The sequence below is a fragment of the Cuculus canorus genome, chromosome 1, assembly GCF_017976375.1.
Source record: "Cuculus canorus isolate bCucCan1 chromosome 1, bCucCan1.pri, whole genome shotgun sequence".
Taxonomy (NCBI): domain Eukaryota; kingdom Metazoa; phylum Chordata; class Aves; order Cuculiformes; family Cuculidae; genus Cuculus; species Cuculus canorus.
In genome coordinates, this window is record NC_071401.1 from 153,351,377 (window position 1) to 153,374,923 (window position 23,547).

Below are 23,547 nucleotides of genomic sequence, written 5' to 3' on the forward strand. Positions count from 1 at the left end.
CAGAACTGAACACAGTATTCAAGGTGCGGTCTCACCAGTGCTGAGTACAGAGGGAGAATAACCTCCCTGGACCTGCTGGTGACCCCATTTCTGATACAAGCCAAGATGCCATTGGCCTTCTTGGCCACCTGGGCACACTGCTGGCTCATGTTCAGTCGGCTGTCAACCAGCACCCCCAGGTCCTTCTCTTCCGTGCTGCTCTCCAGCCATTCTTCCCCCAGTCTGTAGTGCTGCATAGGGTTGTTGTGCCCCAAGTGCAGGACCCGGCATTTGGCCTTGTTAAACCTCATCCCATTGGTCTCGGCCCAGCAGTCCAGCCTGTTCAGATCCCTTTGCAGAGCCTCCCTACCCTCCAGCAGATCGACACTTCCTCCCAGCTTAGTGTCATCTGCAAACTTGCTGACGGTGCACTCAATGCCTTCATCCAGGTCATTGATAAAGACATTGAACAGAGCTGGACCCAGTACTGAGCCCTGAGGAACTCCACTTGTGACTGTCTAGCTAGTGTATTGACCCACTGCACCTGAGACACAGCTGAGGAAGGCAGAGGTGTGGAAATGTTTAGCAGTTGCCAGTGCTAGGATTGGAGTTTGGTCAAAAAGATACAAACCACAAGATAATTTTTAACAGAGTAAGGCAAACTAAAGCCAACCCCCATCATCAAATTAATTTTATTTCTAATTCCAGAGAGTGGCCGTGTGTGTGTGTATTTACACACACACACATATATGTATATTTTTAGTAAAAAATCCAAGCTCATAGCAGTCACTGTTTAAGCACTGTGCCCTTAAAGCCTTCTGGATTATCTGCGTTAGGACATGGAAGCAGTTGAGGCACTCTCACTTTAAAAGTATGTAGAAGGACTGAGGGAAGGGGATGGAAGGCTGCTCCAATATTTTTGCGGAGAGGCCGGGGCCTTTGCCCGAGGGAGTCCAAGTGCAGCAGTGGAGGCTGGGTGCTGCTACAGAAGGGAGGCAGGACATGCGCTTGGGGGTGTGATGCTGGACTCTTGCCTGGGAGTCAGTGAGACGTGAAGAGTTGCCTGGCTGAGCTGAACAGCACGCTGAACAGCACGCGGCAGCTAAGAAAAGAAGCAATTAGAGAGATGGAAGAGGAGGAGTGATGGGAGGGGAAGGAGGAAGAAGGATGAGAAGCAGGAAGAGGGAGGCAGATTGATTTCGCAGTTACTGGAATCTCTAACTACATCAGTCACATTTTCTTTCAGCAAATGTTCCAGCTTAAGATTGTGACTGAATCACATAGTTCACGGAAAGTTCAATTCCCCTTATTCCTTTTCTCAGAAAGCATCAACCTGGGACAGTTGCTCTGCCCCTACCCCGCCCCCCACCCCCCCACCCCCCCACCCCTTCCTCATCTACTCTTTTGGGAGGGTGGGCTAAAACCACCTTGGGATGCTCCCTGGGAAGCACTGAGGGGGAAGAGGGTCTGCTTGCTTTTCTTTCCCATCTCCAGCGCAGGATTTTTTATACCCTGCTCAGAAGAGCATCCTGGGTCTGACAACATCCTACACAGAGACTCTCTCTGAGAGACAAGTGAGCAGGATCAGAAATGAGTGCCATGTGAGTGTAGGTCTGATGGGAAGAAGGCAGAGATGTACTTTTCTTAGCTCATGGTTTGGTTCATCCAGCCCAGCACTTGAGTGATCCTCGTGTATACTCCATAGTGATCTGGACGTGCACATCCCATTCCCCAGCTGACCAAACCAGCCAGAAACCACCTTCCACTGGGTTCCTTGCAGGCCAATGGACCTCCAGAATCACCCTAGAGAAAGGGAAAGAAAAAATGGAGTGATGGCAATCCACCAGCTCCTCCTGCTGGATGATTACACTAGCTTTGATTCCCTCTGTATGCAGATTCCTGTATCCCATCATCTGCAACATCCCTTGGGTCTTAGGCAGATGTCAAAAGCAGTCTCCAATGCAAACATCTGACCAATTGTTGCATTCCTTCATCTTGCAAATCGTTCCCTCTTAGCCAGCTCCCAAGAAGCTGACAGCTCTTTTGTTTCCTTCTGCTCTGTGTGACATTTCCAAATATATAGAGAGCAAGGAAGCTGGTGGAATTTAACTGGATACTCTGAGGGATGGGAGACAGAGGAATTCCTTGAGGTTGATAGTAGTGAAAGAACAGACAAGTTACTGTGTGTGACAGATGCTAATGAAGCTGAGGAGGGAAGAGGCTGGTGTAGACTTGGAAGTGGGAGGTAAAGAGCGGGGAATGGGCCGAAATGAGAAAAGGTGATGTTTAAGTGTATTTGGATCCTGTGTAAGGCAAAGATGCTGGAAATAAGTGGTCCTCAGCGCTATTGTTCGCCACTTTGACCAGAGTTAAGGGAGTCAGGCATTTTATAGTCTTTTCACCCATGTTTCAGGCAATGGAGTGCATTGGGAGACTTGGAATAGCCCCTGCCCCCTCCTCATTAGTCAACCCTGACCCCGCAACTCCTCTGTCACCTGGCAGGCATCTTTCTTGCCCTGTTGGTACCCAGCACACAGCATCCTGGGAGAAATCATGTAGTGATAGGCCTCGCTGCAGACGTCATGCTGGATGAGCTGCACATCAACCTTCTGCAGAACATTGCTGATGTGCCCTGAGGGGTAGTGCACAAAAAGCAGTGCAGGTGAGCAATGGTGGAGCTTCCCACCAATTACTGTGATCCCCCAGCCCATGCCCGTCTCACTGCATGCTGAAAGCTGCTACGGAATTACTGTTCTGCTCTCTACTGGCATCACAGTCTCTGACTTTCAGCAGAGCACTTCACCTGCATGGAAGAAGTAACACTTCTTGGCAGTCTCTTTCCCTGCAGAGACATGTTGTGAGCACTTGAGCTTTTGGGGCAGGGGGTATTCTGGTTTGGGGAAACCTCTGAGATGTTAGAGTTCTGGATTTGCTTCTCATTGAAATGGTTGTCAAGTTGTTCTGGCTAAATATGCAAACCAGAAAAGTGTCCACCTCTGAATGGACCTCTGCGTGTTTCCATTTAGGAAGACAATGGAGCAAGTGTGTGAGTGACAGCACTAAGCTGACCAGGGTAAGCACATCTATATTCCTGTGCCATGCACTGCAAGAGAACAGCCTGGACCTGTTAGTTTGCCCTATGGGAAAGGAACATGAGAGGTCATGCCTATACAGCTAAACCCTTTCTCACAAATGGAATGGACTCATCTATACCACTCCATGGGAACAGGTCTTGGCCCGTGCTGTCCCACAGCAATGTGCATGTGCTATGTGGCTAAAATGGTAGCAGAGCACATGCTGACAATTACTGTGTGTGACCCTCAGAGGACAGCACTCAGGTCCTACACTGCTGTAATTGAATTTACTAGTGCAGGTGTTGCTGGGGGGAGGCCCAAGTCCCAGATTCTTTGGCATGGGAAAAATGCCACAGAGGCCACAGAGAGGCTTCCTCAGGAGACCCAGTCCTAGTTTGATGAAGAGCAGTTTCTCATCTTTACTCTTTCTGGCCATGCTCATAAGCCAACAGAAGTCCACAGGTCTGTGTAGGCATGAGGTGGGGCTTTGGGACTGGGGCTGCTCCATACTGTGACCATGGCTGAATAGCCTATAATTCCTGAAGGGCTGTTCTAGTCTTTGGGTGAAGGAACATAAGCTGTACCTATACAGCTTACCAGACTGCCATGCCTGCCTCTCCAAATGAGGTTTCAAGGCACTCAAAGAATAAATTTGGCCAACCTGTGACCCCAAATCAAAACAGGTGAAGGAGGTATAATGCTTTGGGGTGAACAAAAGTCTGTTCTGCCTACCCCACATCTGAACCTATGTTTCCACCTTGGTTCTTCTACAGAAGGCCATCAGCATAGACCTTGCACTTACCCCCTTCCTTCAGGGCTCCCCAGCCAGTGATCCAGCAATGAAGGCCAGGCTCAAAGATGTGAGAAGGAGGAGGCAAGCAGATGGGCTGGATTAAGGGTGAAATGAGCACAGGATGGTCCAGCTGTAGCAGGGCCACATCATAATCATGGCTGTCCTCCTCATAATAAGGGTGAAGGAAGAGACGGATCACCTTGAAGGACACCTCTGTGTGGCTGGTGGAATTCTGCAAATATTTACCCAAGTAAACGGTCCAGATGGAGGCAGAGGCCAGTCTGTGAAACACAACAGAGAAGATAACTCATCACATGAACAGAGAAGGGTGGGCAAAGCCTGGCTGTTTCCGTCACAGTCTTTTGAAGAGTTTCTGATGTGGATCATCATCTCCCTCAGAGGTGCCTCTTTTTTTTATTTGGCTACTGATTTCAAGAAACTGGATGGGACATCTCTTTTATGGGTTGACATGCCTGTACAGTGGGACCAGCTCTGGACAGACACTCATACACACAGCAACTTGCTTGTATTTGCTTATTTTCCTTAGCAAAGCAGGCTAAAAGACAAACAAGTGGGGCTGTTATGTGCAAGTGACTATGATAAGGCAGAGAGCAAGAAATGAGCTGTTGAAGCAAAGCTACAAGAAGAAGAAAACATGGAGAAGGAGAGCAAGCTCTGAGAAATTGCTAAGAGGGAGAGAAGTGAGAAAAGTCTAGAGGTGAGGGCATTAAAAGGCATGACAGCACTTTACAGAAGCAGGGGCTACAGCTGGGAACAGCCTAATGAAGTGACACCTCTGAGAACAGAACAGCTAAGAGCCAACAGCCAAAGGAAACCCTGTCTCCAGCAGAAGGGTGAAGAGCAGAGCAGGAAGAATCAGGAAGAGGCTTGGTTTTAGAGTTACATCCACCTTTTGCCTTACATGTGCTGTTTTCTCCCACATTGCCTCTGTGTGTGTGAAAACCCCTCTGGTTTGGTTTGACCATCCCTGTTGCTCCAAATACCCCTTCCAGACTCACCTCCAGCCTGTTGCCTGCACAGACTGTGGCCTATAGCACAGCCCACCCCGTACTGCAGCTGTTACATTGCTCCTCTTTTCCCCCCCATACTTCTAGTGTGTCATACTATTTAAATTCTCTTCCTGACAGGCACACACATATGCCATTTAACAGAGCTGTGCTAGCTCCATCCATCCTGCATTGGGACACTTAGAAATGGCCAAATTCAGCCCACGTGGACTGCTTAAAAGGCCTGCTCCCGATGCTGGTAGGCCTCCTTGCAGGGTTGTAGGGCACAGGTAGGAGCATGGCAGGAGGAAAATGAGGCACTACGGCAGGGCATCCTCAGTCCTATCATGGCTGGTGTCACTGTACCAAGGTCATAGAATCATAGAATCACCAGGTTGGAAAAGACCTCTTGGATCATCAAGTCCAACCATTCCTATCTGCCACTAAACCATGTCCCTAAGCACCTCATCTACCCATCTTTTAAATACCTCCAGGGATGGTGACTCAACCACCTCCCTGGGCAGCCTCTGCCAGTGCCCAATACCTGTGAAAATTTTCTGTGAAATTTTTTTTTCTGAACAGCAGAAAAAAACCAGCAGTGCTTTACTGAACAGGTTGAACAGCAGCTCTTCCTCCCCAAGCTCATATGGCATCAGGAAGGAAAGGCAGCCAGGGAAGTCCAGCAGCAGTTGCCGGGAATGTGGGAAATCCCCAATAGCTCATTGGCAGAGGAAAAGGGGAGTTTGGAGGAGGCTGAGACTGGCCCTGAGGGTGCACACTCCTTCCCCTACCTGTGCCCCTCACCCAGCACAGCTGTGGACCTTCCTCCTTCTCACTTCCTTTCAGTTTGAAAGAATGAGTGACCCCCCGATCTGTATGTTAACTGCTACTGTTATGGTAAATACACTGTGTAGAAGGAACCAGGAGAGAGACCATGCTTCCTCCTTAAGGGGCAGACCCTTGAAGTGGGCCATATGGGACTCAAACAACATCCTCTGCATGTGATGCGATCCTGGCCTCATCCTAGCACATGCAGATGTCTCCCTGCTTGTGACAGCATGGGGACAACCCAAAGCCAAAGCAAAGGTGGAGCTGTGAAATATCTTCCACTGCAGTTGCCCTCTCAAAACTGCTCTGCAATTCCAAGCATGGCGTTTTTTTTTCCCCTGCATGCACACCCATATACTAGTGTGTGCATCCATACCCCTTTCTCCATCTCCAAGCCACAGGAAAGCATGGCATGAATGCCAGATGAAGGCTCTGCTCTCCATTTACCTCTCATCCTGAAAGCAGTGTGCGGCTGAGACCACCCAGCGGTCAGCAATGAGCGTTCCCCCGCAAATGTGGCGTCCTCGCACTTGCAGGCTGGCCTGCCACGGCCATTCCCCTTCCACAGAATTCGCACCACCCACGATTCTGCTGAGAGGGGCTTGCAGCCCACAGTCTGAGGAGGAGGAGACACAGCAGGTACTTCAGGAGAGAAAGGGAATGTAATACACTGTGCCTGCCCTTCCTTTACTACTTAATTGACTGAAGAGTTTGACCTCTAATCCCTTGCCTCACCCAGCCAACAGATGCCTTATGCACTGTCCAAGACAGGTCTAGTGAGCACTCCCTCCAAGTGCCAGCCCCTGCTGATGCCAGCACAGCTGCAGCCTGGGGATGCTTTTGGGCAGCACATGGTCTATGCTACCTGCTGTCCTGTCAGGGAGCTCTCACATCTGTTCCCTCTTGCTGCCCACCAGGGCTTTAGAAATATCAAGCAGGAACATCAACATACAAGCTCTCTCCCTGCCAGTGACCGTGCAGTCACGGGTGATTTCCTTGGCTGGAGCCTTGTAGGATGGCCTTTCTTCACATGAGCCAGCACAGTGGTCCATCAGGCAGCCTGCGGATAGGACCTGAACTGAGAGACATGTCTATCTGGCCTGATGCCTCTGCCTGAAGGAAACAGGGAGCAGCTGTCCAAAGTGCAGACAATGGCTCCTGGCAGCTCAGCACGGAGAGCTGGCTGATTGCCGCTGCCACCGCCACTGCAGGATGGAGCAGTGACGCAGCTGCTGTGGGGCTGGATAGGGAGTTATTGGTGGAACAAGGGAGGGTGCAGGCTTATGCTGAGGTAGCAGTGGGAAGAGGGGTGACTTGCAGCTGTGTGTCATCCTGAACCTGCCTATCTGACATGCAAGTGAGCATTTCCTCACCACAGTGCTTCTCATCGGACAGGTCCTTGCAGTCTGCAGTGGTGTCACACAGAGGGTTGGGTTTCTTCAGGCAGGTTCCATCTTCACAGAGATAAGTGAAAGGGCTGCAGGGGACCCCTGCAAAGAGGAGAGCCGGGGATGAGGGAGGATGGCAGGTTGCAATCACAGCCTGAAGTCCTTTGAGTGGATGTAAAAGGGAGCACAGAGCTTGGGGGAACTCCATAAATGAGAACAGGGAATTTCCTGAGCAAGCCTGGTCAGCTACAAACAGAGCAAACATTGTGAGCACGTCGGGCACATTAACTCCCAGCTAGTTCCCTTATCTCACGAGAGGGAGGTATGCTACCAACAGCCTTATCTTGAGCTTGGGGGAAGTATTTGTGAGTCCGATGTCATCCCCTCCCTACCTTCACTGCACTGCTCCTCATCACTTCCATTGGCACAGTCCAGCTGCTGATTGCAGACCCTGCTGAACTCGATGCAAGTGCTGTCCTCATGGCACTGGAACTTTGCAGGGCACACTGTGCAGGAGGGAAATACCTAGGAATTAGGAATGCAAGACAAGGCACCAGGTATGATGTCAGGGCCCTATATGCACTAGTAGACTCTGCACCCTCTTTCCCCACCTCACAAGGTACGCTTAAGACCAACTTTGTTATAGTGTAGCTGGGTAGTCTTGAAACAGGTGAGTCCTGAAACCTACTTCATTCTTGATGTTCATGAGCTCTCATAGGGGCAGGGTTTAGTGGTGAAGTTGGCAGTGCTAGCTTAAGGGTTGGACTTGATGATTTTAAAGACCTTTTCCAAACTAATAGATTCTAAGATTCTATAGCTGCTGAAGGTAGACACGGGCCTATAGCACCTACCCATCAGAGAGTTTGAATTTTTATTATACCTTGTTGTAGCAGGAACTTGTCTTGTGTTTGTGTGTATTTATGTGGAACACCAAGCGGGATGGGCCAGTATCTTCCAGCCATTTTCTTACTGCAATGACTATAATTTGTTCAGTAAATAGCATGAGACTTCCACATAACTAAGGGCACATGAAGGTCTGAAGCAATGTGAACACTGATTTTAAAGACAGTTCCATACAGACATAGTGTGAATAAGCAGACATGCAACAGCGGCAAGAGAGTAAGAAAGGAAGGAAATAATGATGTTTCTGTTTTCTTTTTCAAATATAAAGGCATGTCTGAAAACACCGAGAAAACAAATACTTCTTTTGTTCAGTCTTGGTTTGTATTAACCTGTGAAACTGAATGACACCCGGATATCCCTGGGTCCAAGAAACTAACAGGATCAAGAAAAGATTAGGTATTCATAAGGATCCATGTATATCCTTGTCTGGATGATGGGGCAGAGTGCATCGTCACTGCAACCTTGGTGATTCTATGGGAGCTTTCACATTTCTGGCACTGAATTAAAACTCCTTTGAGAAAGATTTCTCATTCCTTTTACTTCAGTCTTTTCTACATCTTCTTCTGAATCTTTCAGAATTGGCCACTGTCTCCAGTGGTTCAGGGATCTTTCTGTCTCTGAAAAAAAATCCATAGAGGACAACTAATGAACAATTGCTGGCAGCAGCAATGTGGTGAGACCCCACTCACTCCAGGGTTGGGAGAGTAAATGAATTCAGTATCATTACTCATCCTGAATAGCTGTTCCTACAAGAACAGGGCTTTGCAGGAGTCCTGAGATGCTGGACATGGTGTCTGCATCAGCACGAACTGCTGTTGGCATGAAGAGCTGATGGCACTATGTGGGTGAGGATCTGTATGGACTGAGTGTCATGAACTGCCTGGGAGGAGAGGGGAGAGAGCAGGGTAGTGGGTGGCCTTGAGGAAGCCAGAGCCAAATGGCATGAATGGGAGGGGGGTTGCTGAGTGCTATGACAGCAGAGGGGGCTGTCGGCCAGGAATGAGGTTGATTCTTGGGCCTGGATGGGGGGAAACAGGACAAGGTGGGGGACAGCCTGGACAGGGGGCTTATTTCAAGCTGCTTGGAGCTCTTGGTGCATGTGAACTAAGGGGTTTTCCCAGGAAGACTGTGCTGTGCACAGATACAAGAAACGTTGCTGGTCCTTCCCCGAGCTGGATGAAGACTCTGAAGGTGGACGAAGCCTGAAAGCTGTGAGATGAACCTTTTAAGTATGCAGAAGTTTAAGCTGCTGGAGGGAAGGTACAGGGCTGTTACCTAGGCCAACTGAATCCTTCCATCTCTTCCTGCCTTCGGAGGAGAAAGGGTCTGTGTTCTGCTGACACCAGGGAGCGGCAAGGAGAGGAAATCACTCACCACAGTTTCTCTCATCCAACCCATTGGGGCAGTCTTTGATCCCATCGCAGGCTGGGACACACAAGCCATTCACTGAGCACAGGAACTCCCTGGGACAGGCTGTGAAACCATGAGAAAGTAGTTAGACCCCAGTGACTGGAAACCTTCTTGCAGCAGAGCACCATGGCTTGAAAGTAGGGCACGGAGCTGCACACCTTCCTGAACACATGTACTGGCAGTGCTCACTGTGCACCCCAAAATCTACCGCATCAGCCATCCTGAACAAGGGCAAATGAAGCCACACCACTCACTCGGTGTGCTATACCTCTGGCTTAGCTCTGTTTCATGACTCCTGAATGCTATGGGAAAGCTGAAATATGTTCTTTGGAGTTGTTATTAAAACTTGGTCGGGGCCTTGAAGGGCTGTTAGTGTTAAACCTGGTGTTGCCAGGTGCACGTATTCAGGGACTGGTATGCAGTACAGGCACCCTTTCGAAGCGAGATGGAGAAACCTTGGAAAGACTGACTGTGGGCGTGCATTTGCATACGTGCGTATGTGTATTTGTGTGTGGTTTTATTTGTCTCTTACTGTGGATTCCAAGGTTAGCAGGAAACATCTCTCTCTAAGAGCTCCTACAATTGAAATAAAAGTCACTTCAAACCAGAGATAGTCTCTTATTGAATTCTCAAGGCCAGTCGGTGATGTGGACACGCTTGAGCTGGTCGGTAACTCTCTGACCTTGGGCTGTGGCACACGGATGCTCTGGCAACATGAGGCAGGGCTATGTGTGCAGTAGAAGCTCTGAACATAAACACTACCTCTTTCGGGGACATCAGTGGTGTGCTCATCACTGCATTAGTGAGCATGGAGGCTGGATGGCACCTAGGGCTAAGGAATAGAGAAAACCTGGACTTACGGTCAGATAGGTTGTACAGGCTGTAAGATGCCTGTATGCCAGGGCCAGTTAAGGAGATCTGCGAGGTGAAGTTGATGACAATGTCAGCTGAGGATGTGACTGGGATTCGCTCAGCGTAGGCTTGCAGGGTCCGCAGGCCACATAACCTGATGGGAAAACACAAGTAGGATGTCCCAGGAAGTGAGGCAAGGGCGTACAGTGGGGCTGGGGGAGGAGAGGGGTTACACAAGGATGATATGTGTGGGAAGCTGGAAGGCAAAATGCCTTGAATGTGGCATGAGATTATGAAGGAGCAATGGGAGAAGGCTGTGATTTAAACACATGCCTTGTCAACACATGGGAGGGGTGGCATTGGATCTTGCTTTGCCCGGTCATATCTTTGTGACTGAGCAAACCAGGCTGAGGAGAGAACAGCTCTGGTGGAACAAAGGATCCTTGCTGAGTGCAAGGCAGCATAGTGGCTTCCCGAAATGGCTGAAGAAGTGAAGTGGGGAAGCTCCAGAGATAAACAGGGATGGAGAGATGATCGCACATGAATGTTGTGGTTGGAACTGGGGCAGAGACAGGGAAAATAACTGGAATGGCTGTAATATTTAGCACCTAATAGCCAAGGGCACAGGGCAAGTTTAGTCCTGGCAAACAGTATGAAAACAATCTATGGGTACGTTGACCCAATTCTGCCCTCGGGCCATGTGAGAGTCCAGAGTGACCCTACTATCTCTGGACATTTCCCATTTTCTGGGCAAGCACTGCATTCAGGCCACACAAAACAGTTCAGTTGTTACATTTATCTTCCCTAAAAAGCCACGTTGTAAAAGCTGTGGCACTGGAAGTTTAAGATAGGAGGGCAGGAAAAGCAAAAGTGAAAATCCTAAACCAGCAGAACATAGCTTCTGGACCAGACCCTTCAGAGGAAAAAGCAGTTCCATCCATAGGAGCCACGAAGAAGAAATTAATGAGATGGGCTGGGGGTAGTTTTGGAGGGAGAGGTCCAATTTTGCTGTGACCAGGAGGAAAAACAAAAGCAGTGGCTCCATCCGTCTTGGTAACTGCCACAAGGAGATGGGAGCACAGCAGCTTTTGGTTCTTTGCATCAGGACAGTGGATTCTAATTTTGGGAAGCCCTGCAGAGGGAAGTGGCTGTAGTCAAAGCAGGAGGATATGAAAGTAGGTGGAAGATCTGTATGGAGGTGGCTGCAAGGCAATGGCACACAGAGATAATATTGCAGAGGTGGTGACAGGCAGATTTGCAAACACAGAAGATGTGGGAGGACACCAAGGTTACACACACAGGAGAAAATTAGGAAGCCCGATGCAAATAGAGAGACAGAGAAAGCAGTCTGGGAGCTTGAAGCAAATCCATAAGATATGTGCTCACTGGGGAGCCTATGAAATAAGATGCTGAAAAAGAAGTAGAAAAGCAAGATGATCAGCACAAACACTGGCCACTGTGTATGGTGATAGCCTCTCCTTCCTCAAATTTACAGACTGAAGTGAGCTGAGAACCAGCAGTGGTTTAATCCCAGCTTAATCCCAGGTAAGAAGTGAGAGACAGAAACCAGGACCCCAGCACACACCTTCTGTTCTGAATTATCCACTGGCCTTGGGTACAGGGCAGGTCATGCTTCTGTCTGCTGAGTGAATAGGCGTCGAACCACAGGGTGACCCCATAGTCAAGGGATGGGACCTACAGGCAGGGGGATCCAGAGCAGAGTGGAGATAGCTCCTATGAGTCCTGCAGCCCACTCCATGCAATACAAATGAGCAGGGTAGATGTGAAGGGAAGAATTGTCAATTCACACATTGCAGGCCAGAAGGGAACGCCACCTAAACTGGGGCCGTGCCACAGCCCAGTGTAGCTCTGCCACTGGTCTCAAAGTATGGTAATTCCTAGTAATTTTTAGCAATCTGGTTCTGCCTTGAAGAACTCCTCTGGAGACCAGATTTCAGATTCCTCCTCAGCTATGTCATCTCTGCTACAGCACGAAATATTAGACTCCTTTCCCTTCAGAAACAGACATCATGAGGACACTAGGCAGGCTGCCACCCTCTGCTTGCTTCTCATGGTGATCTGAATGAGAGCGCTGGCTGTAACTCCCTCTAATGTAGGGAGTGCTGCATGGGTTTCAGGGACAGGTGGGTGATGCTGGGGGAGCTGTCTCTTACCGTCATGTGCCAGGTGCACTGCGTGTTGGGTGAGTAGTAACTGGGGTAGTGTGGGGTGCCAATCTTCCCCTGCAGCTCCAGGCCCTCCTGCAGACTTATATTCACTTCACAGGCTGTAAAAACAGACATTCAAAGGCCTGCTACCTGTCAGCTCAACCTCAGCCTGAGGATACCTTGTACTCCCCCTGTTGTAGGAGGAGAGAAAAGGAACCCTGAGGCCTGATGCTAAAGGTGACTGGGTTGTTCCATCATCTCCCTTCAGGGGCCATTTCTGCCTGGCAAGATGTTTAGCTTCTCCTTCTTGTCCAGAGAAGGGTAATGGTAATGCATATTGCTGCTTTAGACTCTTACATTGAACATTTATCTGCAAGTGCATGTGGACGTGATGTGCAGACACATCTGGTTTGTCCATGCATGAGAGCTTGGACTTCTCTTAAAGTATCATGGTCATGCAGGCTCTGCTTTCCAGACACTGGGCTGTAAAGACTTGAGCCAAATGCAAGTCCAGGTGAGGGAGCAACATCTAACCTGCTTTTTACTGACCACCTCTACCCTTGCCATCTACAATGAATTCTGCTGCTAGTGGGGATGGAGCATTTCTAGGCCCCATGACGTTGGAAGGAATAACCTGTCTCCTTCTTGTATCTATGGCTGTCCTCCTCCAGCCTTCCTCACCTTTGACGAGCACTGCTTGTGCTGAGAGGATGAAAGGGTCATAGTAGCTGTACATGGCTTTCTTCCACACAACGGACATTACAGGGCCAGATGAAAGGACTTCCACAACAGGCTCCTGCCGGCTGCAGCCGTAGATCCTCGGGGGAAAGAGATGAAAGGATGGGAACGAAGCAAGCAACAAACAAATGAAAGAGAAGAAGGAGAGAGACAATGGAGGTTTGTGTTATCCACAGCACACGCCTGCTTGTAAGGCACTGACTGAATCAAAAAAAGGGCTAACAGAGAGACAGATCATGCTGCTGTAATCTCTCAGGCTGCACGGCTGGATGTGTGATATCCCACATCAGTGACTTCAGCTGATCAGTGAGAGTCAGGTTCTGCATCAAAGAGAATTTCCTCTGATGTAGTCTAACACCTTCCCCTGCTGTGGTGTGTCGTGCCATCCTGCCTGGCTTCCCCACCGTGCTTGCCCTGCTCAGGAGCTACCTACGAGGTGATAAGGTGTTTCTCCAGGGGACCAGCTGCGTCATACATAGCCAAGCGGTCCCTGCAGTCTGAAAGAGTCCACTCCAGGCGTAGCTTGATCATGTAGCCATTGAGACCATGGAGGTGCCAAAGACAACTGGAGGCCAGGTAGTCAGGACCCTCCAGCCTTAGGACATCATCCTCCTGGACATAGCTGTACCTGTAGCAACCTGAAACCAGGGGAAAGATAGAAGGATTTAAACATCAGAATGATGTAAATGGAGACAAATGGGGGCTTGGGGTGGTTGTAAGTGAAATTAAGATATGGGATTGTCACTTTGGATATCAGTGTGAGCCCTATTTCAGGGTAAGGCTGACTCATCCCACTGATTTCAGTTTACTTTTACATATGTGGTGGTGGCACTGGTCCCCTCATAAAATTGCCCCAGTTTCTCTCAATAAGAACTGTCTCTTCTTCCTTGGTTAAGCTAATACTACCTCAGGGTTTAAAAATCAGCACAGCACAGTTATCTTTCACTGGCTTTCTTTTCTTTTTCATCTTTATCTCCTCTCATCGCCATATTCTTCCTGGCTTTACATCTCCCTTGTCTGATTTCCAGGTTTTAGCAACCTTCCAGACTAGGATTTTTGAGTAAAAGTTAGCTTAAAGGTGAGTTTCTAACAGCTTATCGAATGCAATCTGCCAGCCACAGCACTTGCAACACTGCCTGAAATCACTAAAAGCATCTTCAAACATGACTAAGACAACAGATTCCTAAATGACTGACAGCACATCCAGTGCTGGGCCATGCAGAGAACCTCCCACCCCACTCAGCAGAATTTCACTACTGTACCAGTACATTAAGCTATTTCACAAGACACATCAGGACATGCACAAGACTAACGTTGGCTAAACTGTCTTGGGAGGGGGTATCTCTGCACAGTGGTGTGCTACTGGGGCAGATGTATCAGGATGCTCAGAACAGTCCAGTGTGTAGCTGTGTCATGTAGTTTGGATATGGCCAAGCAGCGGTACTGGTGCTCCTTAGCTACTGTTTTCATCTCCCCTTTCCAGGACTTACAACTTCAGGAAGCCAACAAACTTTCTGTCCCCTGTAAAAATCCCTCCCACAAAGTCACAAACGCAAAAGGAAAGGAAAAGATAGCCTACCCAGAGTGGATTTCAGCACTACTATGTCTTTCACACTGGATTCTGTTAGAAAGGAAATATATAAAGGAAGATAAACAAAATGATAAACTGTCAGTATCTAAATGCTATCATGGCAGGCTATGACTCCTTTCTTACATAAATGACTCCCTTAAAATTTCAGCATGGGGCGTGCTCCAGGTGCTTCTCCATTCACTCTTAGGGACCTGATTCAGTCATACTTTCCCTACCCCATCTCTCTGGACTCTGCTCCTGATCCAACACTCCTGATTCATGCTTTCCAACCACAGGGTTCTCTACCTTTCTTTCTTGCTTGTTTTCATGTTTATTTCAGGATCGCTTCCCCTTCACAGGAAGGCAGCCATTCCCCTCTCCTACCAGCCACACCATAAGGCACAAGCCTGCTTCTTAGAGCCTTCACCACCTGCTTACCCCTACCCTACTTTCCCAGTTTAAATAACTCTTCCTGAAAAGCATGGGAGTTACTGAGGGTGGGGAAGGAGGTCTCTCTTGATGGCCACTGGTCAATGAGCTACTGAACATCCTTACAGAGTTCAGATGCAGATGCAGAAGAAAGGCACCAGCAAGGATTACAAATCTGTGCAAAACAGAGTCACAGGGTGGACAATGCAATTAGGGGAACTGGGCTCAACTCCAGCCTCCCAGCTGAACTGGGAACGGCCAGAGATCAGGTGCTGTTGGGAATAATTGCCAAACTAAAAGGCACCGTGAGGTCAGCTGGGTGTGAGAATTGCTGTTGGGGGCTTGCCTAGGTCAGGGCTTTGGTCTTTTGTAGCTCCTAAGCAGAGCTTGCAATTCTGTGGGGAGAGCTGAACAGTTTTGTCATGGTAAAAACAGATGTTGTGGAAAAGATGATCCTGCAGGCATAAGGCAGCCTCCTAGAGAAGCTCATGTGCTGTAGGGCAGGACTTATGCTGAGTTGCTATTAAGTACTTGTATCTGAAGGTAATAAAACTGAGCTCCTGTAAGGACAATGATGTCCTGAAACTCGTGGAGGAAAGGAGAGGCTAGTGTTCTGGGGTGAGAGTAGCTGACATTAATAAAGCATTGGAGAGGTTCCTGTGTTAGTCAATGGTTTGCAGCTCTGTCTTAAGGCAGGCTGCAGGACGCTTAATGTTTAGAGTTAAGGAGGTCAGCAAATTAGTCTGTCAGAAAGTAATGAAGTGCTAATGACTTGCTATTAGCTAGCTATTTTTTTACTCTCAGTTTAAAGAGCAAATGAAGCCAGGGGTCAAATCACTGGATTGAAGTCACCCTGGCCCAGCTGCATAAGTTTCTTATTTTTGCCTTAGTTGCTAGACTGTGCTTTTGAATGGAGTAAAAAGCAGAAAGGCCTAGGGGAAGTAGAAAGAACTGGAAAAACTACAGCTGATGTGTTGATTCCAACATAAAACGAAGTGTGATCTGCTGATCTGAATAATACAGTGAAACAGATGCGAAGGAAGTAAGAGGGAACTGGAAACAGATAAAAGAATGGTACTGCCATTTTTGTTTCATTTATGAATTGCATTATGAAGTGAGTAATTGAAAGGAAAATGCTAGATGGGCTGACTTAGAAGCATTTCATATTGTCTTATGATATCTTTCTTAACAAAGTTAATTTAAACTGGCTGAGCATAAAATCTAGCTTGCTGGAAACAAATCATAAGTAGAAGAAAGAGACTAATGGTAACTGAGGGAGGAGATATCTTCATGAGATGCTAATGCAGCTTCAGAATAAGAATTTAACACAATGGTTTGGATGAGGGAGTGAAATACATTTGGAGGAAATTAAATTTTCTTTGAGGACACCAAAAAAAACCCCAGCTCCCAAATTAAAGCAATTGAGATGTGCGGGGAAAAGCTGAAGAATGTATGGGTGGGATATATTAAAATGAGATTTGACTTAGAAAAATGCAAGATAACATGGCTGGGGAAAAACACTTGGTGATGTAATATTTCATGGGAAGAAGCAACTTGGAAATGAGAATCCCAAAGGAGAGAAGTAACATGATTTGTTTGAAAATCTGTGAGGTTTCAGGCTCTGTAAGAGGGTTCAAATTTGGCTGAGAAGATAAGTCTCATCATAAAGACCGAATACAAATTCCATTGGACTTCTATGTATTAAATACAGATACATCCCCTAGTCCTTTATCTGACACTCATTTTAGAGCAGTTTTGTAGAGGTGGCTTTTTAAACAGGCTGTAATCTTCACTTTGGGCAGTGATAAATAATCCTTAAAATCTTATGTCAGGAATTGAAGTGTCAACAATGCTTTGTCTTAGAGTAAGACTAGTGGTGGCTCAGGTACATTGTCTTTGTTCTTAATTAAGTAGCCTGTATCAATCTCTCAAAGGAAAGGAAGAAACCTAATTGCTCACTATGTTTGAGCTGATCTGATCAAAGTTATGACCTGTGTAAGATCTTACCTCACAGAAACCAGATGTGATGGGAGAAATAAAAATGTTACCTAGCTGGTCAAGTTCAGCTGTATCTCCAACAACTTCTAATCCTTCAAAGGATTTTTTGTTTTACCAGACTTCACTTCTCTCTCAGGGAGATATATGCGTAATTGTATCTCTTAATCCTCACTTCTTCCCCAGCCTCTTCAAATTTCCCCTATGACCTTCAGTAGTGACTTCTGGCCTCTTCTAATGTCCCTTCAGCACCTTATAAACCTTAGAGCATTCTTGACAGCTCAGGCCACAGCTGAGCAGCTAGTACTTACCCAGCAGAACCAGTGAGTCTGGGTTGACCCTGTACTCCTTCTGGTAGGACAGGCTGCCTGAGCTGTTGAAGCTGGTGGAGAGCTCTTGGTGGAGCATTGTGTTTACTCTCTCAGCAGTCATCTCCTTCTGCTGACTCTCAGGGATTTGGAGGGCAAACCAGAAGAAGAAGGTCAGAGCCCCCTCCCTAATAGAGAAATAGCATGTTAAATATCCCCTTTCATCCTCTCAAGAATCACTGGAGAGGCAAATCCCAGAAATTAATGCCCCACTGATTTTTCTCAAATCAGACATATCTAAGTGGACTTCTCAGCTGACTGGTGTGACCCAAAGGAACCACTCTGCGTGAGGCAGATATGTCCATAGTGCTGCTCAGTCCTTTAGGAGGGGAAGCTGGTTTATGCCATCTGGCTTTAGAGATGACCACACGTGATTATTAATCAAGACTGATCTAATGAGTAGTCTCATTTCAGGTAGAAATGACCTTTGGCTACTGCTGACCAGGGGCTGAAAATGAGAATCCCAAAGGAGAGAAGTAACATGATTCATTGTCACCCCTCCCAGTGGTGGCAAATGGATGATTTATGACTCTATACCTTACCACAAGCTATTAATGCTGGGCAGGCTCAAGCTACAGGAGACTGTGACTGGGAAAGCGCTGTTAAACCAGCTGGTAGAGAAAATTGGCTAGGAGAGGGCGAAGAGATGTTGAAACAAACCTTTGTTCAGTAAAAGGCTAAAGGAAGAATTGAAAGTTTTCTTTCCTCAGTTGAAAACAGAGTTGCACCAAAATTGGAATTGTCCTTAGCTGAAGGACAAATGTATGGGTGTATGTTTCCACGGGGGGAAAAAAGAAAAATCAGAAGAAGTATATGTCAGTTTGGAAGTTATTCCTGCTTTCTTGATCTAGTGCTATGACCTACAAAGCTGTAGTCCCACATCTGTCCCATTCCACTGTTACCCTATTCCCAGGCAGACCATATTTCTTGGCTGGAATAGCTTTTGCATGGTGCGTTCTGGCCTCTCCCTTTTGGTGCCTAGAATCAGGCCATAAAAATACTTTATTGAATGAGATAAATCCATTTCCAGCTGCATTTTACTGTGAATGCCAAGCCTAGATTTTTTTTTTTTTCCCCCGTTCTTTCCAACCAATTTTTGTCTTCTCTTGAACTCTGAAAAAATTCTCAGTTTTGGCTTTTCATCATGACCTCAGATGAACAAGGACATCAAAACATCCCCAGCTCTGTCATGTTGGAACTATTCTGGGCTTGGACTACCCAGCCTAGCCTAGAGATGATGATGGGGACTGCAGCAGTTTGTGATGGTCGGATTTTAGTCAAACCAGAGTACAATCGACTGGAAGCTTTCACACATGAACATACAAAAGTGTTCCGAGTGCTACTCACCCAAAGGCATACACTGTGCTTGAGTTGTAATATCGACCCAGCTCTGTGGCACGAATCAGTTCCTTCAGCTGCAATGAGAAGGTTGTCTGATAACTACCACGCAATGTTACAGTGGAAACGGATCTATGGCCAACCCTATATTTCATCCCTCTTTCTGTACAGACCCACCAAGTCTGTCACCTGGATGGGGGTACTTTCTCTCTTCCTCTTTCCACTCACTGAACTGCCTCAGCACCAGCTCTGATCCTGACGTTGCCCTCACCATATTCTGGAGCTTAGATGACTCCAGCCAGAAGGCTCTGGATTCCAGCCTCCCAAGGTCCGGGGAGTATTGGCGATTGAGGACCTGAAGACTGCCAGAGTAAAACTGCAGGATGGCTGGTTCCAGGTGCCACGGTCTGTAGTCTGCCAACAGAAGACACTACTGTTTTACCTCGCTGGTATGTACAACAGAGGAGTTTACCCCTATGCATGAGTTTGTAAAGATTATACTAACATGCTTTGGGCTGAACATTGCCTTGACAACATCACATCTGCCTCCTGCAATTTTTACCTAGGAAATACCAGGTTGCTGCAGCAGCTCCAACCAGCAAAAGAAAGGCTATCCCGAGGGGTACGTAGCGGAGGTAGTCACGCGAGCTAGTCTCTGATTCATCCTTTGAGAGGGAGTTCGAGTTGGCATCTTCCTCCTGTTCCTCGGCCTCCATCGGGGCACCTAGTGACACAGCACACCATGGTCAGGCCGGCTTTTCTGTATCCCTTTGCATCTGTCTTTGGAGGTGCTCTGCCTTCTCTGTGCTTCTCTCCCAAGACCTATAGCCCCAAGAGATATGTGTGCTAATCATAAAAGACTTTGCTCAGTGCAAATGTGAGTAAATTTGCACTCCTAATTCAGAGGGAGACATGATTCCAGGACATGTTATTTCCACAGCTCCTGAGTAATCCCTCAATTTTCAAAGCCTTTTCCTGGATTTTGCTTCTGTCAAAACCACAAATGAGTACAACAATTAATTTCTCCAGAGACAAAAGTGTTGTCCTCCTGGGCTGGGAATGGTTTTAAAACTGATAATTTATTGACTTAGAAATCAGTGCAAAAGAAAATCCATGACCTCAAATACACACAGAAGTTCCACACAGCAAGGAGTGTGAAGTTGCACTTTGTCTGCTGTGACATTGTTCTCTCAGTCCCTAAAAGAAAGCAAACCTTGCCTTTCCTACCAGACCATGTGTCCCGGTGCTAAGCCCATGCTGGCACTGACTCACTAGCTGAGCTAGTGAGGACAGAGCACCTGAATGATGTTCAGCCCTCCATCAGGCTCTGCTCTTGCCAGAGGGCACCTTTTGACTTCCTTTGCCCTTCGTCTACCTCAGGCTGCTTCTTTTGCTTCACCGGACCAGCACCCATTCTGTCAGTTCCAGACTCTGAGAGTAAGAAATGCCATTGCCCAAGACAGCCACATTAATCTCGTTTATCTGTCTCACCCACCTTCCTTCTCCTTTCTTCTGCTGTCACCCTGTGCACAGCGGCCCCCAAAGTCTTTCTGTTTTCCTGTGGTTGGAGAGGAAAGGGATGTCAATGAATTTGTATGGAAGGGCACAGAGGTCTTGGGGAATGTCTGTGCCATGTCTATCTGTCTGTGAGTCATCTCTGTGCCCAGGGATGCGTGTGACTCTGCAGGCATTAATGCCTAGGAGGGACGGGTTGCAGATGTAGGAAGAGGTGTTTGGCCTCACACCCATTCTGCCCCACGTGGATATCCTGTAATGTTCGTACAACAGGGGCAAGTGACCTCAGACTCCTTGCTTTCCCCTAGTTAGTGGGCCCTGAGGTCTCCAGGCTGCCTTGCAACACAGGAATATGCTTGCAGATCTGAAGCACTCACTCTGAAATATGAAACCCAGCTTTGTCAGCATGGGCACTTGGGCTATCAGCCACACATCTGCTTGCTGTAATGCACCCTTCCAGGGAGGTATGTGGTACAAAAAGGCTCAGCACAGACCACCCTCCCTTGCTTCATGTGGGTGACCTTTCTCTGCAGCCCCTGGGGAGGATGTCCTCCCCAGTGAACCAGGTTGGGTGATCCAGGAGGGCAAGGGCACTTCTCCACTATCACAGCATCCCTTTCGAAACAGCAGGAACAAACAAAGAACCATAGGTGGAGGGGCAGGAGGAGGATGGCAGGAAGCAGCGGCAGAAGAGCCTCTTTGTTAGAAGATTTTATGGTAGGCACTGGGGTTTCCCCCAGCGCTGCAGACCTACCTTTGAAACCTGCTGCTGTTTGTGAGGCCTGGCCCACGCTCTCTACACAAGCCAGCTCACACACGCATGGAGCAGGGAAGAGAGGAGGATATCTATTTATCCAGGCTCAAGGTCTTCTCAGTGATCAATAACCTGATTCCATGTCCCTTCAGCTCGGCCTTTGTCCTGCACCGTCCTGCCGCGATGGGTCAGCACACCCTGCGCAATGGCTTTTCTTTCTGAAATGGAGGTTTTGGAGGCTTCACGGGGAGAAAATCCTCAGGCTGGGTAGGAGTAGCTTGGAAAAAGTCAGGGTAGCACTATTTCCAGTTGTGCAGAGAACAGCCCAGGAGGCTGGTGAATATAGCTTACGTTGTCCTCCTCAGGGGACAAGAAGTTGCTGAGCAACTGATATATTTCTTAGCTACCCTCCTCGGTCCCATTGGAAGGAGAGGCAAAATGCAGGGTGTTTGATCCCCAGCACAGAGAAGGAGCAGACACTGGCTCGCAGCTGTAGATCGCTTGAAAGAGGAACAATTGCAGTAGACAGCAGGTCCTGTTACCAGAGCGGTCATGTAGATGAAAGCAAAGCACAGTGTCTCTCAGTCCCCACCTGCAAGATTCTCTCTGGTCTTCTTATGCTTCTTGCTGCCCAGTCTCCTGATGCTGGACTCCCCACACTTGGTTGCACCACAGCTTGCTCCTCCCTGCAGCATCTGCTTTTCTTCTAGCTACGGGTCCTCCTTACCTACCTTGCCCACGCCACCTTCTGCTTACAGCCCTGCAGCTCTGCACATGCCCCTCTATTTTTCACTAAAAGCAACCACACTCCAGTTAGAGAAGAGTAAATAGAGTCATTCTGTCAATAAAGGTGGGTCAGAGGGGAAGGGGGCGGAAATGAGGACATGGGTGACTCTTCACCTGGGGCTGAGTTTAAACCGGTGGCATTGACCTGGCATTGAGCTCATTTGGGCCAGGTCTTATTTGGGCTCATCTTGGCAGCTGGGCAGAAATAGCTGTTTTCAGCTCTGCCACAGGTTCAGGTTTAGTCTAGGATTGCATGAAGACCAAAAGCCATTGCTGATGTTGCCTCATGATGGATTCTAGTAGATAAATGCTATGTGTGAATGAAAAACTGCAGTGTTTGGGAATACGTCAGTGTGGTTATCCCAAATAAATCATAGGGGAAAATGAGGCATGCAGTAACAATAAGAAATGCTTTCAGAATCATGTGTGATATTTAAGAGACCAGATTTCAGTTTAATCAAGTTACTTTCAGCCAAAATTTCCCCAGATAACCAGAGGTCTAGCTGCATCTTTAGGCATACCTGTATATGTTTTATCCAAGCTTACACTATAAGGACTTACCACAGTGGGTCAGAACCCAGCTCAGGGTATTTCCCAATGCCAGAGACCTTACTTTTTGTACCTACCTTTCTGGAAAGAAGCATCCTTCTTCTCTGGTATTTTCAGCAGAACAAAAAATACAAAATCTCAATCTGATCTATCTAAGCAAGCATACCACAGCTATTACCGCAGGCTTTTGAATCAAACTAAGGACCTAAAACCTTGATCAGATTTGACTTCAGAGGAATTCCTTTGCTGCAATTACCCTTTACTTTCCACTTCCCCACAATTAAAAAAAAAAAAAAGAAAGGATGTGAGAGAAAGCTCAGAGTGATTTTGCCTATTTATGAACAACGTATCTTGGAAAAAGGGAGATGAGACAGCTATCTTTGCTATCTCTGGGCTTAAGATAAAGAGAGGATGTGTGTCTGTGGCTGTTAACTCACTGTTTTCCACACAGTGCTGGCATTAGACTTTGGTTTGCCTCTGGTGCTAATGGGCACCTTCGTAGCATCTTTCGGTGGTTTTGTGAATCACACATTGTGCGTTTGCATCAGCTTGAGAGGGTGCCAGTCCCCATGCAACATTTCTGAAGAGGTCTTGGGGACCCAGCAGAAAAAGGGCCCCGTACCACTGAAAGTGTTGTGTCTTTGGTATTCACAACCTGAGTTACTCACATACAAGACCACATGATCTTGTCTTCCTGGAAGAAAAGTCCGGTTATCACCAGATCTGATGTTGAGCGCTTCCTGCCGCAGTGTGTCACACATTCACACCCAGCATGGCTGCGATTGCAGTGCTAACAGCTCGCCAGTTCAAAAGCTATCAGCATTTTCACAAGGGTGTGGGCTGGGGTAGGAGGGAAATACCAAGCCAGCAGGATAGTCCTCAGAGGCCTGAAGCAGGATCACTTCTAACTCTGCCTTCCATTTTAGGAGGCTGAGACCCTTCTTAGTGAAGGCACTAAGAGGAAGGGCTAAAGGTATACTGGTCCAGGCAAAGCTTTGCCTAGTACCCTATTTAGAAAAGCTATTAATCCTTTCGCCCACCTCTAAGGACAGAAGAACACAGTAGATTCCTTAATAATTCTTTTATTTACAGAGAGGCAACAT

At 47.7% G+C, this 23,547-nt stretch overlaps 1 protein-coding gene across 5 annotated transcripts; it reads right to left on the minus strand.

Moving 5' to 3' along the window:
• Positions 1-576: 576 nt before the first annotated feature.
• Positions 577-21,888, minus strand: TMPRSS6 (transmembrane serine protease 6). 5 transcript variants are annotated; one of them, XM_009568389.2, is made up of 20 exons: positions 21,110-21,888; positions 20,336-20,398; positions 19,403-19,564; positions 19,112-19,254; positions 18,850-18,917; positions 17,446-17,630; positions 14,720-14,761; positions 13,574-13,778; positions 13,084-13,220; positions 12,409-12,521; positions 11,820-11,929; positions 10,243-10,388; positions 9,347-9,445; positions 7,462-7,575; positions 7,055-7,171; positions 6,129-6,297; positions 3,856-4,127; positions 2,475-2,611; positions 1,619-1,782; positions 577-1,081 (listed from the first exon to the last, which is right to left on the minus strand). In XM_009568389.2, the coding sequence occupies exons 3-19, from the start codon at positions 19,554-19,556 to the stop codon at positions 1,624-1,626; spliced, it is 2,370 nt and encodes a 789-aa protein (XP_009566684.2). In that variant the 5' UTR covers positions 19,557-19,564; positions 20,336-20,398; positions 21,110-21,888; the 3' UTR covers positions 577-1,081; positions 1,619-1,623. The 5 variants fall into 5 exon arrangements, with proteins under 5 accessions (XP_009566684.2, XP_053922210.1, XP_053922225.1 ...); XM_054066235.1 differs by lacking the exon at positions 577-1,081 and having other exon boundaries at positions 1,375-1,782; positions 21,110-21,327; positions 21,702-21,888; XM_054066250.1 differs by lacking the exon at positions 577-1,081 and having other exon boundaries at positions 1,375-1,782; positions 3,856-3,940; positions 4,046-4,127.
• Positions 21,889-23,547: the final 1,659 nt, after the last annotated feature.